We start from the raw sequence: 14897 nt of genomic DNA, 5'->3' as shown, positions 1-14897 counted from the left end.
AGGAAACTGATTTTTTACTACACCATCTACAGGGAGAACAAAAGCAGATCTGGAGTGCCCCTCTTGCCACGTCAGAGGAGGGGTAGTCACTAAAACAAACTGTAAGAAACTGCAGCGGGCCTGCTTGGCCTTCAGCTCAGCTACCTCAGGTTTATAATGCCCCAGCCAGACTACTTTTTTTTCTTGTTTGTTCAACATTGCCTGATAAGAGAAAATAACTTCAAGGGTAACTGTTCTAGCTTCTGCAAGGCAGACAGTTTTAACTCTACAAATCACAGTTTTAGAAAATCAAGCCAGATTTAAACAACTAAATAAAACAAACATACAAACATGTAGACAATTATTGTAAAAAGCCCTCTTGAAATACTTTGCCATCCAAGTAGGGACAGTTGGGTTCAATCTTAGTGGATCCCATTTTCATATGTGCCTAACCCCAGTGAACAGTGACTAAAGTGGGGGGGTGGGGAGGTGGGGAGGGGACTCTGTGGACCAGCCACAGACAACTCACAGGTGCCCACCTGGCTGAACCCCTCACAGAGTCTAAAGGGCTTCTTAGCTTGTGGCCTTGTGCACAATCCCCACACTTGGTCACCCAGAGGGTGAGTGCCCATTTAGCTGAAATGACTGCCCACAGAGACACAAGTTAGAGCACATTCAGATTAGGAAGTCCATAGATGTAGGGCCATACACACACTTATTTTCCACACACTACAGTCATACAAGATATCAAAACATTCCCAATTTAAATTCCTATTTAACCAGAGGGCCAGAATACAATCAGCCCTAAACCAGAGAGAATCCCCTAGGCCAGAGTGGAAGATGCAGTGTATCCGGAACAGCCATCAGGGACTGGAGTCTCCCAGCCTGCTCCTGTGAAGGAGATCCCAGAACACCATCAGGAGTGTGTACTTCCCCGCCACCTGTGGCAGGCCTTGGGTCTCCAGTTCCCCAGGGCCCATGGATAGCCCAGCGTGGGACTTCGGGCCTCCAACAATGTTGCATTTTCTAGAATCAGAGCCAACTGATGGAGTCAACAAGAAGGAAATTTTTCTTTTTTAATTTTTTTATTGGGGAATTAATGTTTTACATCCAACAGTAAGTACAATAGTTTGTACATGCATCACATTTCCCAGATTTCCATATAACAATACAACCCCCACTAGGTCCTTTATCATCCTTTTGGGACCTGTATTCTCCCCTGCACCCTCCCAGAGTCTCTTACTTTGGTGCAATACACCAACTCCAGACCAGGTTCTACTTGTGTCTTCTCTTCTGATATTGTTTTTCAACTTCTGCCTGAGAGTGAGATATTCATCCTTCTGTTTCTGACTTATTTCACTTAACATGAATTTTTCAAGGTCCATTCAAGATCAGCTGAAAACAGTGAAGTCACCATTTTTAATAGCTGAGTAGTATTCCATTGTGTATATAGACCACAACTTGCTTAGCCACTCATCTGTTGTTGGACACCTGGGTTGCTTCCAGTTTTTGGCTATTACAAATTGTGCTGCTAATAATATATTTGTACACAGATCTCTTTGAATGTGTGTGTTGGGTTCCTTAGGATATATCCCCAGGAGAGAAATTGAAGGATCATAGGATAGGTCCATTTCTAGCCTTCTGAGGGTTCTCCAGACTGCTCTCCACAGAGGCTGGACCAATTGACATTCCCACCAGCAGTGCAGGAGGGTTCCTTTGACCCCACACCCTCTCCAGCATTTGCTGCTGTTTTACCTATTCTGGTGTATGACATTCTAACAGGAGTGAAGTGGTATCTCATTGTTGTCTTCATGTGCATTTCTCTGACAATCAAAGACTTGGAGCATTTTTTCATGTGTTTCTCTGCCTTTTGGATCTCCTCTGTGGTGAATATTCTGTCCATGTCCTCTCCCCATTTTTGGATGGGGTTGTTTTCTTGTTGTTGAGTTTGCCAAGCCCTTTATATATTTTGGTAAGGAGGAACTTTATTAACATTAACAGGCCACAGAAAGAGCCCATGCTCTAAAGAGTTCTGTGGCCCAAACAAAGGGACAGTACAAGCTTCTATAGTGGGTGCAGGCTGAGCAGAAAGCATCATTACAGAAGCAGAGGCTGCTAGGTTAAGGTGTAGGACTTGTACCCGTTGTCCATAGTCTGGTTGCCTTAATTACGGCTATCTTTTCCTGCACAGTTCTGTCTAGGGACATTTAGCCTCAGCATAAGATACACCACTGAGGGAGGGGGTTACCCTTCTCAAGGTCTCCTGCTCTCTGGGGTTTCTCTCCTTATAGTTTGGTTAGTTAACTCTTTCTTTGCCTTGACATTCTCTTTTCCACCTCAATCTCAGTACATTTTGGCTATAATTAGTCAGAAGGCTCCTCTTCACATATCTTGTGTCCTTTTTACTATAATGTAACTCAGACCGCATAAAATACACTTAGGATGCACTTTATCTCTGCATTATTTCATAGTCGAATCCAAAAGTATGAAATGGATCGGAAGGACTTAAACTACTTGAACAACTAAGAGCTTAGAGTAAAGTATCATCCACATGAGCTATCTTCAAACTAACTTCTTTTTTTGTGGCCAGGTCAGTACGTTTTTTGACCTGCAGCAAATCTGTTTGCTAATTTTGCAACATAGCAGTTGTCTATTCAAACATTTCCAAAATGGTCCATTGTATAACTGTAAAAGTGGCTTAAGTTAGGCTGGAGAGAGGCATTGCCATTACCTAAGGAAATCTCAGAACACAGGGGTCACTGCATTTTTCACATACAGGTAAGTTTAACAAAGAGAAAAGCAGATTTTCTTTCCAGAAACTTGTCTCTTTGGGTCCTCATATTTGACAGGGTCCCAAATTTATACTTTTTGAGAGTAAAATCAAATGTGGCTCTACATAAAGATATTTGTGATGCTTGTGTGTTCTGATGGTATTTTATTAAATAGGAACATTGACAATGTACTACAGTTTGGTACATTGTTTTGCAGTGTGTGTCTGTGTGCACGTGCCTATGTGTGTGTGTGTGTGCGTATGTGTGTGTGTGTATGTGTAATCAGGTGTCACCCAAGCATGATTTCACTGCTCCTGTATTACTTTTGTCATTCAAATAGAGAGAAGTAGAGACACCACAACTGGTATCCTAAACATCGCCCATATGGTGGTGGGCTGATACCTGGGCAAGCTACATGCATGCATGGCATAGGCCATATGTTTTAAAGTCTTAAAACATATATTTGAAGCTTCAAAATATAGCGGTAGTTCAAGTTTTCATGGATATTTGCCTAAGGAGAGTTAGAGAAATACTCACTTTCACTTCTGTATTTACAATTAACTTTGTATGTAGCTATTTCATCTTCTTTTACTCTTATTTTTATATTCTAAGCTGAGGGTTATTACTATGTGATTGTGAAGAGAGTTACCTATGGTATATGTAAGATTTCATTACTCTGTCAGTGTTGCAAAGAACATAGTGGCTCAAGTATATAAATATTACAATCACCTTCAGGAAAACATTGATCTGCTACAATGATTTAGAGTGATTTCTGAGCATCTTTTCCATGAATTTTTTTTTGCATATATCCATAGTAAGAGACATAGAATGAAGAATCTAAAGTGTCAAAGTATGATTATCAAAAAAAAAAAAAAAAGAAAGATCACAAAATCTCATAAAGACTATGTAGAGGGTTGATTCTACCTTAAAAGGAAGTAAGCAAAACCCTGCGCCTGACTACAGCTGTCCTAGTGTCTTTTATTTTTAGAAATGATTTGGTAGGTCAGTTTTACCTGAACCATTATTTAAAAATGAAACAGCTGGCCAAGGATGGAACTGAAGGGGACCAGGCTAAGTGAAGCAAACCAGAAGGCATAAGACAACTACTAGGTGATTTCAACCACATGTTGAGATTTTAAGAAACAGACATGTTGAAGTATATATAGACCCTTAGCCTATGTCTGTAGATCTGAGGTTACCAAGCAGAGAAGAGTGGGGGGTTATAAGGCAGTTGGTGGCCCAGTGTCCTGTGGTGAATGAAGATGACACTTTGGTAACAGGCAAAGTGTGCTAGTCAATACATATTCTGAAAGGTGTGAAATTGTACCACAGAGCTAACAACAGACTTGTAACACAACATTTGCTCAGTTATAAAAGCAGTTGCATTAACATGTTGTTCATATTTAGAAGCACTAACTAGTTTGTGCAGGATGAAGACATACTGTCTTAGATTTGATCTACTTTATTAAACACTGCATTCATTCTTCTAAAATCTGAAAATGACAAAAGGAATATCAGGTAATAGGCATCCTACAAGCAGTCTAGATTAGATAACTTCAAAAGAAACAGAGAAGAGAGGTAAGAACAGAGGTGGGTGGTTTAAAGGGTAACTGAAATAGCAGAAAAGAAAAGCAAGTCAAGGCTGCCGTGCAAAAGCAATATGAAACAGTTAAAAGTTAGGTAACTTGGCTTCTTAGTTTTCACTCTTTCTCCCTGTCACCTTCCTAATTGGCTACAACCAGATTCTATTTCCAAGAATTATTTTGTCCCTTTACTAAAATTAGAAGTGTGGTTACAGTCATGATGAGAACAAGAGGTTATCTTTCCCAGTGTCATTGCAAAATGTCATGATGGTCTGGTTAAGGGAATTTTTTAATTGTTGACCAATTTTGACTTGATCCAGCTAGAACTTTGACACTGAGGATGTTGCCGAAGGTAGAAATTTAAACAAGGTGATCAATAATTTTAAATATGGTCAAGACAAATACTAATCTAACGTATATGCATAATCTGAATCACTTATTTTCGCCAGTGATTTTGTACTTTCCATAGAAGTCAAAACTGTATCTGGATCTAGGACCTTCCCTGTACTATTTGCAAATGATTGATGGAAGATTGTGCTGAAATGAATGTGCTATCAATTTATATTATTTTTATCTAGATAATAAGTAAAAGTGAATACTTTATTGCAGATTACTTGATTCCTGTAGAATGTTTATAACAATTATAAATGGCATGAACATGTACACTGAACTAGTAAAGGTGAGAAACTGAAATAGTTACATAAGAGTCAAACTACCATTGACTTTTCTAGAAATGCTTTCCATCTGCCTTTTGTCATCCATCCTTCTCAGCCAGGTAAATATCATCTATGTCCTCACTGTCCTTACTCCATGTCACCCACCTCCATCCTACCTATATTGTTTTTAACCACACACACACACACACACACACACACACACACACACACACACACACACACACACACACACACATATACTTTAGCGGGAGTCGGGCTGTAGTGCAGCGGGTTAAGTGCACGTGGTACAAAGCAGCAAGGACCAGCATAAAGAACCCATTTCAGGCCTCTGGTTCCCCACCTGCAGGGGAGTCACTTCACAACAACGACATCAATCATAACTACAACAATAAAACAACAAGGGCAACAAAAGGGAATAAATAATAAATAAATAAATATTATATATATACTTTAATGAGCTAAGTAGATAGAAAAGGATCAGAGCATAGCCTAGCTCTACTTTATGATGATTCAGGGATTGAACCTGGGGCACTGGAGCTTCAGGCATGAAAGTCTTTTTGCATAACCATTTATGCTGTCTTCTCTGCTCCTACCTACATTCTTTCCTCAGAAGTTTTCAAGAACTTGTCATTGGTAAAACTGCAGTTCTCTAAACTTAATAATGTACTTTACAATGTGGACGATCCCACTTTGTGTGCTTTTGTTCTTACTGCAGAAAAATCTCCACTACAGCCTGAATGGTTCTTTTATTTAAATATATACTTAGATTGTCTGCATATTTTCATCCAGGATGCCTTTCCCTTAGCTCTCTTTAATTTTTTTTTTTTTTTTTTTTGCCTCCAAGGTTATTGCTGGAGCTTGGTGCCTGCACCATGAAACCACTGCTCCTGGAGGCTATTTTTCCCTTTTGTTGTCCTTGTTTTTTTATCATTGTTGTGGTTATTATTATTGCTATTGATGTCATTGTTGGATAGGACAGAGAAATGGAGAGAGGAGGGGAAGACAGAGAGGGGGAGAGAAAGATAGACACCTACAGACCTGCTTTACCGCTTGTGAAGTGACTCCCCTGCAGGTGGGGAGCTGGGGGCTTGAACCAGGATTCTTGCACTGGTCCTTGCAATTTGCGCCATGTGTTCTTAACCCGCTGAGCTTCTGCCCGGCCCCCCCTATTTTTTTTATCTTTATCTGTTGGATAGAGACAGCCAGAAATCAAGAGGGTAGGGGGAGACAGAGAGGAAGAGAGACACCTGCAGCACTACTTCACCACTTGCAGAGCTTTCCCCCTGCAGAGGACTGGGGACCCAAATCCGGTTCCTTGTGCACTGTAACATGTGTGCTCCACCAGGTGCACCACCACCCGACCCCAACCCTTAGCTCTCTGTTAGGATTCTCACTTGACTTTAAAGTCTTCCTCAAGGTCCATGAGGTCTCTGAAGTCATTATGGAGGAGTCTTCTTCTTCTGGGGGTTTGGGGGGAGCACTCTGAGCAATTCTACTGGCATTAAATACTAGTGTGATAAGTATCTCTGTAATTGGACATATATTACCTCCAGTAAATCCCTTCCATCCATCCTCCAACACACACACACACACACACACACACACACACACACACACACACACAAACACCAAATCTCTTATAGGCATGTTCTGTGCTTGAGGCACTAATTTTAATTCTTCATATGAATAACCAATTAAAGTAACATCTCATTGCTCAGACTTAGTATTCATTACCACTATTTTTCATTGTATTCATTTTTTAAATGTTTATATTCTATTCCATTACCTCTTCCTATGGTGAGATATAAATAAAATCAGGTATTCTGTTACACTTGCCAAAATAAAGAGCATAGATAGACTTATTATCCAAATCATATGAAATTACATTACAATTACTTTTCAGAAATTATTAAACTTTGATGATGTTTGTTTTATTTAGGGAAGGAAACTTACAATGAGTTTTGTCAAGACTAAATCATGCATTTCTTTATTACCTTTGGCATCTCTAACTATAATCAACTACCAAAGGTAAAATAAACAAAGACAGGAATTGGGTGGTAGTGCAGCGGGTTAAGCACACATGGTGCGAAGCACAAGGATCTGTGTAAGGATCCCCGTTTGAGCCATGGGCTCCCCACCTGTAGGGGAGTCACTTCACAGGTGATGGAGCAGGTCTGCAGGTATCTATCTTTCTCTCCCCCTCTCTGTCTTCCCCTCCTCTCTCTCCATTTCTCTCTGTCCTATCCAACAATAACTACAACAATAACTACAACAACAATAAAAAAACAAGAGCAACAAAAGGGAAAATAAATAAATAAAATTTTTAAAAAAGGTTTAAAAATTAAAAAATAAAAATAAAATAAACAAAGACATTTCTAAGATTTTTTAATTCATCTGCCTTTTGCTAGCTGGCTTTCAGGTGTATGCAGGTGATCTTTGAGTTAGTGCTTTGAGATAGTCTCAGAAACATTTATAAGAATTTTGAAATGAATGTATGTTTAAAAGAAATAGGTAAGACCTTCACAGAAGTCTCTTGTGTATTCTTTTGGATATAAAAATATAATTTACTATAGTTACTCAATATACTCAAACATAATAGTTAAGAGGAAACAAAAACTTAAAATTTTAAGCAAGGTTGGGGGGGAGGCTTCAGGTGCCAGAACATGATGGTAGAAGACCTAGTGGGGGTTGTATTGTTATGTGGAAAACTGGGAAATATTATGCATGTGCAAACTATTGTGTTTATTGTCGACTGTAAAACATTAATCCCCAATAAAGAAATTTTTTAAAAAGTAAGCAAGGAAAAGAACTAAATACTTATCTCCACTATATTTTAATTTACTTTCTATTAAAATGAGGAAATATTATTTGATGGAGTCACTGAAGTATAAACTATTTTATATAAAGGTATCATAGAACAAAATTCAAATTCTGAAGTGTATTCTCTGTCAGTTGACAGATGAACTTTTACTAAAATACAGATATCAATACTTAGTTTTCTAATTATTATTACAAGGTATTATTGCATGCTAATAATCTCAAACTCAACAGTAACTTTGAAAACAGAAATGTCTTAAAATTGAAAATGTCACAAATAAATTATGTAACTAATTTGTAAATACATGTTCTTTAAATTCCTTTGTAATTAAAATGAGTAAATTTGCTGTCATTTTCCCTAGACTATAGTATTTTTCAGTGGGAAAATATGCCACAGGAAACCTTTTTTTCTGCCAAGGGTCATTGAAATTAGTACTTAATGCTATGGAAAGAAGTTCTAGATGCCAGAGCAGGGCCAGACCAAATGATTTAGAGGGTCATATGCAGGCTGGATGTTCCCCACTCCTGTGAGGGAGATAAAAGACAAAGCTTAGGGTAACTGAAAAATAGAGAACAAGACAAGTAAGAAACAAGTAAAAATAAATATAAAAATATTAAACTTAATAGATCAAATAGTCACATCTGAAAAAAAATAACTGAACATTTTGTTTAATTTCTTGCATCAATTTAATTTCTTACTCAAGAACAATGGTTAATTATTACTTTTTTTTATAGAAGTAGATGATTGACAAAACTGTTGTAATCAAGCATTTCTTCTGATTGGTTATCAGATCGCTAATTCAAATAATATTTAAAGAACCACTGCTTCATGATTGACTTTCAAATCTGGTTTTATCACCTCCCTTTCAGAATGAAAAGTCTAGGTGTTATTTATCCATAACAGAATTAATTATGTGCCTAAGCATTTTAGCTCTTCCATGAATATATGGAAAGTCAAAAAGATTTTTTGAATGGTAGAAAATGCTATGGTTCTAAACTTCGTGGCAATTAATTTGATGTCATCTGGAAGTCTCTGGCATTCATTAATATTTCCTCTGAGCAAGTCAACAATTTTTTAAAAATGCTTTTGCAGTGTAACTAACAATGTTATGAATTCTAACTATATTTATGTCAAGATTTCTAATTACACCACATTACTATATTGCTTTAGTGTGACTTCAGTTGATAAACCTTTAAAAAAATAACATTTCTGTATCTATCAGTTAACCAATCTACAGAAAGAATCTGGAAGCTGAATTGTATAAATAACAGCAAAACTTTCAGTGATGGAGTTTTTGTTGTACAAAAGCCAAAAATTTAAAAGTAAATAAAAATGGGTGAAACTGGTGTTTAATCCAAATGTACAACAGTAAACTTATTTAGCTTCTCTTAAAAAAAAAAAAAAGATGACGCAAACTAGACAGGGGACTTGTTGGGGCAAGGTGGCAGTGGTGATTGGCTCCTCCAGTTCACTCCCACTAGTCTTTAAATCATTGTCTAGAGGCCCCGAGGGCCATACAAGTCAACTCCATTACAAGACCTGCCATTTCAAACAATTCTGGAAAAAAAATTGAATAAGCTTGGATGACCGACTAAGGTAAAGCTGTTTTTACATGAATATTTACACTGCTCAAATAATGCTTCATTCTATAGTGTTATTTATTAAATATTAAAATGTTTGAAAATGGGTGAATTTTTTTCTCAACTGAAAAAAGATTCACTCATGCAATGCCAGACATTAGAATTACTTAACCAGGTCCTTTTGCAGTCTTCTTTTGCAGATAATTTGAGATCTGAACATAGAATTAGGACAGTGGATAATAGATAACATTGCAAAACCAGCAGTAACAAGTATTTAGTTATTTATATTTCTTGGTTAATCATTGAATATACAGTGAAATGTTGACATACATTGTGTTTGGAAAATTTTTAAGTTTTAGAAGTGCATTCTCAATGTTATATCATTAAAGATTTTCTTTATCTTGAAAACAAAGATGCTCATAAAAGCTTAAACTAAATTAAAAAAGGAATACACATAACTATAGTATGTGAAAGACTAAGACTCTGGGTTATGTTACTGTTAAAAAGAGCAAGAGTTGTATCTTTTTTTTCCGATGTATTTTAATAAATGTGTTTTTAAAAGCAATTTTTCTAGAAGAAACCAGAAAAATGGACAGAATATAAGCATAATTTTGATTTTAAAGAACTGCAGTCAATCATCTAAAAATGTAGCTTCGTTTTTCAAGTCTATTATCATACGGGGGATATCTCAGTGAATTTATGTCATCATATGTTATGGCAACTTGCAGAAAACTAAGTGACAGTTTCAATTCAATTCCCAGGTGATAACAAATGTTTTATAACTCAGTGAAAAAAATTTGAACTAACATTGATCATATTAGCTTAAAGAATTTTAATTTTGAAAACTAAGGAAATTGTTTTCTAGGAAAAATTCAAAGTTATAAGTTATTTTTAGATTATATTTTTAATTAGAGGGTAATGGATTACAGTTGTTGGCACATGCATTCAATCGTTCATCTCCTGTGTTCATATTTTAATTGAATAATGCTTGGAAATTTTCTTGAAAACCTTTACGTTAATACTACTAGAGTTCACTATGTTAATATTATATACATTACATATCCCAGTATATTTCAGGAAACTATATCTGGGAAGACAGGAAGAAGATTTATGCAAACATTAAAGATGTTTACTAATGTCTAAGATGACCAAAAATAGAAAACTTGTAAGCATAACAGAATTATATAAATTTACATCTCATCAAATGACTGCTTTAATTCTTATATTTGCAGGCATCTGCTACTAGGAAAGGAGTAAGACTTCAGCATAGAACTATTTATTTTAATTTCTCTAGTGCCCATGAGATACTATTCCCAAGCTAAGTAGAGGAAAGGAATATAAGTATTAAATATTAGCACCAGCAATAGCAAGTAGTCAAATAAGTATGGCTTGACTATTCTTGGCATTTTTTCCTCTCCAAAGGTACATCCTGGACTGAATAATAGTGAAAGCTTTTGTGGAATCTAACTTCCTTAAAATATTATGCCACCTCCATATGACTAGAGGGACACGGAGAGTTGTTTTAAAAATTAATACAGATAATATACTTATATACAGAGTTATTTCATTGTTAAAGCTATACTTATCTAAGATAACAATTTCAGATACTGATCTCCTATACATTCTATGGATCTTATTTCTTACTCTGAGTCACTGTATTACTTTTTATTAAATTAACTTTAAGTTCTCTTTTATATTTTTTCTTGTTGAAATTCAGGTGTATCACTTCCAATGCCAGCTGATAATTCATTCTAAATAGTTTATATGTGTATTTTAACATGGAGTGGGAACTCACTGGAAGTGTGACTTGCCTTCCATAGATATTCCACATGGCACTATATTTAAAGGAATCCCTTGTGCCTATTTTATCTGGTCAAGGCATTTATGAATTTCATGAGTTCCAGAGCAATATTTATTAATTTCTCAGATCTGTGTTAGATGACGAGGATGCTCTTAGGGAGTTGCTCACATTCTAGAACCACATTGTCGGGAAATTGTGAGGAGCCTCACAAAGCACCCTGCATTTTTCTGCCTCCAGGAGCCTGGCATTCCTTAAAACATTAAGCCAGCTCCCCCTGCTCCACCCTGCATTCCTGATACTATGGCCTATGTACATAATCATTGTTTTTGCCTGAAAGATCCCCACGCATTCCATTCCTTTGATCTGTCTTCTTTCTACCCTCAAGACCCTCCCTGCCTACAGGTTATTATTAATCCTACCAGTTAAAACCCTCACAACAGTTGCTAAGGAAGTTCCTACCTTTCCAGGTCCCTTTTGCCTTTCTCCGCCCCTTTCCTAGCCATTTCCATTTCTGATTTGCCACTTCCGGGTCTGCCCTTTAAAAGCCTTGGTTCTCTGATCAATAAGGAATTGCATTGCCTAACCACCACATGTTTGGTTCCTGAGTTATCTCCCTCACATCACTGAGTGAGTAGCAGCCCAAGCTGGCTCGGGTCGAGTTCTCTCCAACCCAGAGAGTATGTGCCCGGGAAGAGGCACCCCCATGCTAGCATGGCATCACTTCATATCTTCCAAGAGCATCCGCGTTTCTCTCATTCAGAATTCAATGGTTCTGGAGTTGGGTTGAAGTGAGGCGAACAGACATACATGGAAAATGTTGCAATACACAAAAACCTGAGGTCGTGTCTCAGGTCCCTGCTTGCAGGGGAAAAGTTTCACAAGTTGTACTGTAAATGTGTCTGTCTCCCGCTCTACCTCCCCCTCCTGTCTCAGTTTCTTTCTCTATCCAACAAATAAAAAAATAACACCTATAATAAGAATTGAATGGTTCTAGTAGTAAATTTTAAGAGGAGTGTATAGCATACAATGAATTCATAATACTTACTCCACCATGCCAGTATGTGATTTAAACTATTGAATTATTAGCAAGGGGGATGTTTTCCCCTTGAACACATTGAGTTTAAGGTGTTCCTACTGCACAGTGAGAGAGATATACCAATATTTCCTTTTGCAACTTGCTACCAACTTAACAAGTCATGATGGATACTGCTCAGAGGTTGATTAACAATCCTTGTCCACGATATTTCTTTTTTATTTATCATAACAAAAAGATATTTACAAGTCAACTCACTAGCTCTGTATTTTAACATACACTTTCACCTTGGACATTTATAATTCAGAGGTTTTATAAGACTACAGACTACAGACATTGTAGGTTAGGAACATATGACAGTATTTCAATAAGATGTTCTCAATGCAAAAAAAAAAAAAGCTTAACTGTAAAATAATGAACCCTGACTACAGATAAACACAGGTATTTTACAAAAATGTACACATACCCCTATGGCTATAATCCAAAGCTGTCCTCCAGATATAAAAATACTAACATAGGTGCAGGGCAATAGCGCACTGGGTCAAGCACACATACTGCAAAGTGCAAGGTCTGGTGCAAGGATCCCTGTTTGAGCTTTGGATTCCCACCTGTAGGGAGATTGATTTGAAAGCAGTGAGGCAGGTCTGCAAGTATCTATCTTTATCTCTCCATCTCTGTCTTCCCCTCATTAATTTCTCTCTGTCCTATCCAACAACAACAGCAACAATACAACAATGGATAAAAGATGGCCTCTAGGAACAGTGGATTTGTGGTGCTGCCACTGAGTCCCAGTGGTAACACTGGAGTCAAAGAAAAGAGCGCCTGTTCATATATATATAGTCTATGAATCCACTGCTCCTGATGGCCATTCTTCCATTCTATTTGATAGGACAGAAAATTTAGATGGGAAGGGAAGATAGAGAGGGAGAGAGAAAGACACCTGCAGACTTACCTCAGCACTTGTGAGTGCTGCAGCTGTCAGCAGTGAGGAGCGGGTCCTCAAATTTGGGTTCTACACATAGTACTATGTGCTCTTAATCAGGTCTAGAAAGACCATGTCATGTAAGACTTTACATTTTTAGCATGTACACATCACTATTAAGTAAAACTGTGCATTCACACACACACACACACACACACACACACACACACACACGATTATAAAGCTGAGTAAGAATATGACCATTCTTGTCTGAATCATTTCCTCTCTTGTTTTCTTCTCTCCAAAAGACAAATACAGGCATGTGTAATGTTTACAGATGGTTAACCCATATTTATATCCAAAAACCATTTATAGAAGACAGGCTTTCTTATAAACGTCAACATAAGTATACAAAATGTGGTAATTTTACTAGCTACTTAGTCATACACCAGCAACCTCTTTAACATCAAGACTAGCTGTTGCAAAGTTAGGATTCACTTGTCCACTGTAAACATTGCAAACACAATAAAATAAAATGCATATCACATACAAAGAATGATTGTCTGAAAACATCCAAGCATGAAGACACTAGCATATTACCACTATACAAATACTGAAAATATTATTATACTGCTGACAGAGGTGATATGATAATTCCATTTCTCACAGATAGCATTTTCTATAAATTTTAGCAAAATAAAAAAGATATTTACAAAGTGTTATTTCAGTATTTCAGCATTGAACACTTCTGAACATCTTGATAGAGACTATTTGTTTCAAATAATGACAACATTTATCCACTATATTTAATTTTTTTAAATTATCTTTATTTATTGGATAGACAGCCAGAAATCGAGAGGAAAGGAGATAGAGAGTGAGAGAGACAGAGAGACACCTGCAGACCTACTTTGCTGCTCACAAAGCTTTCTCCCTGTAGGTGGGAACTGGAGGCTTGAAGCGGGTCCTTGCAACCTGTGCACTCAACCAGGTGCACCACTACTCAGCCCCATATCCATTATATTTAGAGCAATCTTGAAATAATCTGCACGCATGTAATTGTTACAACCTGACTCACCCGGCCCTTCCCTGCACCACGTCCTAAACAAAGCCCGTGAGCTATAATGTTCACATTTCCACAGACCCCTATCCTTGGAATTTTAATACATAATGTATGTCTAATTCACATTCACCATGTGACAGCAACCGCTTCTGTGGACTTCTCAAAAGTTTACTGCCTTTCCATGTTCTTTCTTTCTCCAGAGAATCTCATATAAACTAAGTGATTAATCTAACTAATTTTTAAAAATTCATAATTTGATTTGATTTGTTCTGTTTGTAGAACGGAGTGTTCGGGATATAGACACAAGGTGTAAGAGCCTTTAGCTGAAGGTACAGTATACTGTTTATACTGAAGGAGCTCCTGTATTGACAAGAAAACGCTGACAGCCCAGATGGATCCTGTGGAACTGGGAAATGTCAACATTGAACCTGATTACGACAGCACCAGTGGAGACAGTGCTCAAGATAGTTACACTGGGATGGGAAATTCAGAAAAGGCAGCAATGAACAGGTATGCAGTTTAAAATGACCCTCTTCAGGGGTCGGGCAGTAGCACAGCAGGTTAAGCGCACATGGCACAAAGTGCAAGGACCAGTGTAAGGATCCTGGTTCAAGCCCCCAGCTCCCCACTTGCGGGGGAGTCGTTTCACAGTTTGTGAAGGAGGTCTGTTGGT

The 14897-nt window shown here is 37.4% G+C and overlaps 1 protein-coding gene across 3 annotated transcripts in view; it reads left to right on the top strand.

The window, feature by feature from the left end:
- Nucleotides 1-14897, top strand: part of SLC38A4 (solute carrier family 38 member 4) — an 86005-nt gene that overhangs the window by 36283 nt on the left and 34825 nt on the right. For 2 of the 3 annotated variants that reach the window (XM_060191454.1, XM_016185587.2), the window contains exon 2: nt 14504-14734. In XM_060191454.1, the coding sequence (XP_060047437.1) occupies nt 14616-14734 (119 nt within the window). In that variant the 5' untranslated portion in view covers nt 14504-14615. Of the gene's footprint in view, nt 1-9319; nt 9425-14503; nt 14735-14897 lie in introns of those variants that run through there. The other variant, XM_007517196.3, reaches the window with a different exon arrangement.

This window comes from Erinaceus europaeus, chromosome 5, assembly GCF_950295315.1.
Source record: "Erinaceus europaeus chromosome 5, mEriEur2.1, whole genome shotgun sequence".
Lineage (NCBI taxonomy): Eukaryota > Metazoa > Chordata > Mammalia > Eulipotyphla > Erinaceidae > Erinaceus > Erinaceus europaeus.
The sequence above is the reverse complement of the archived record's forward strand: the minus strand, read 5'-3'. Positions and strand labels throughout refer to the sequence as shown.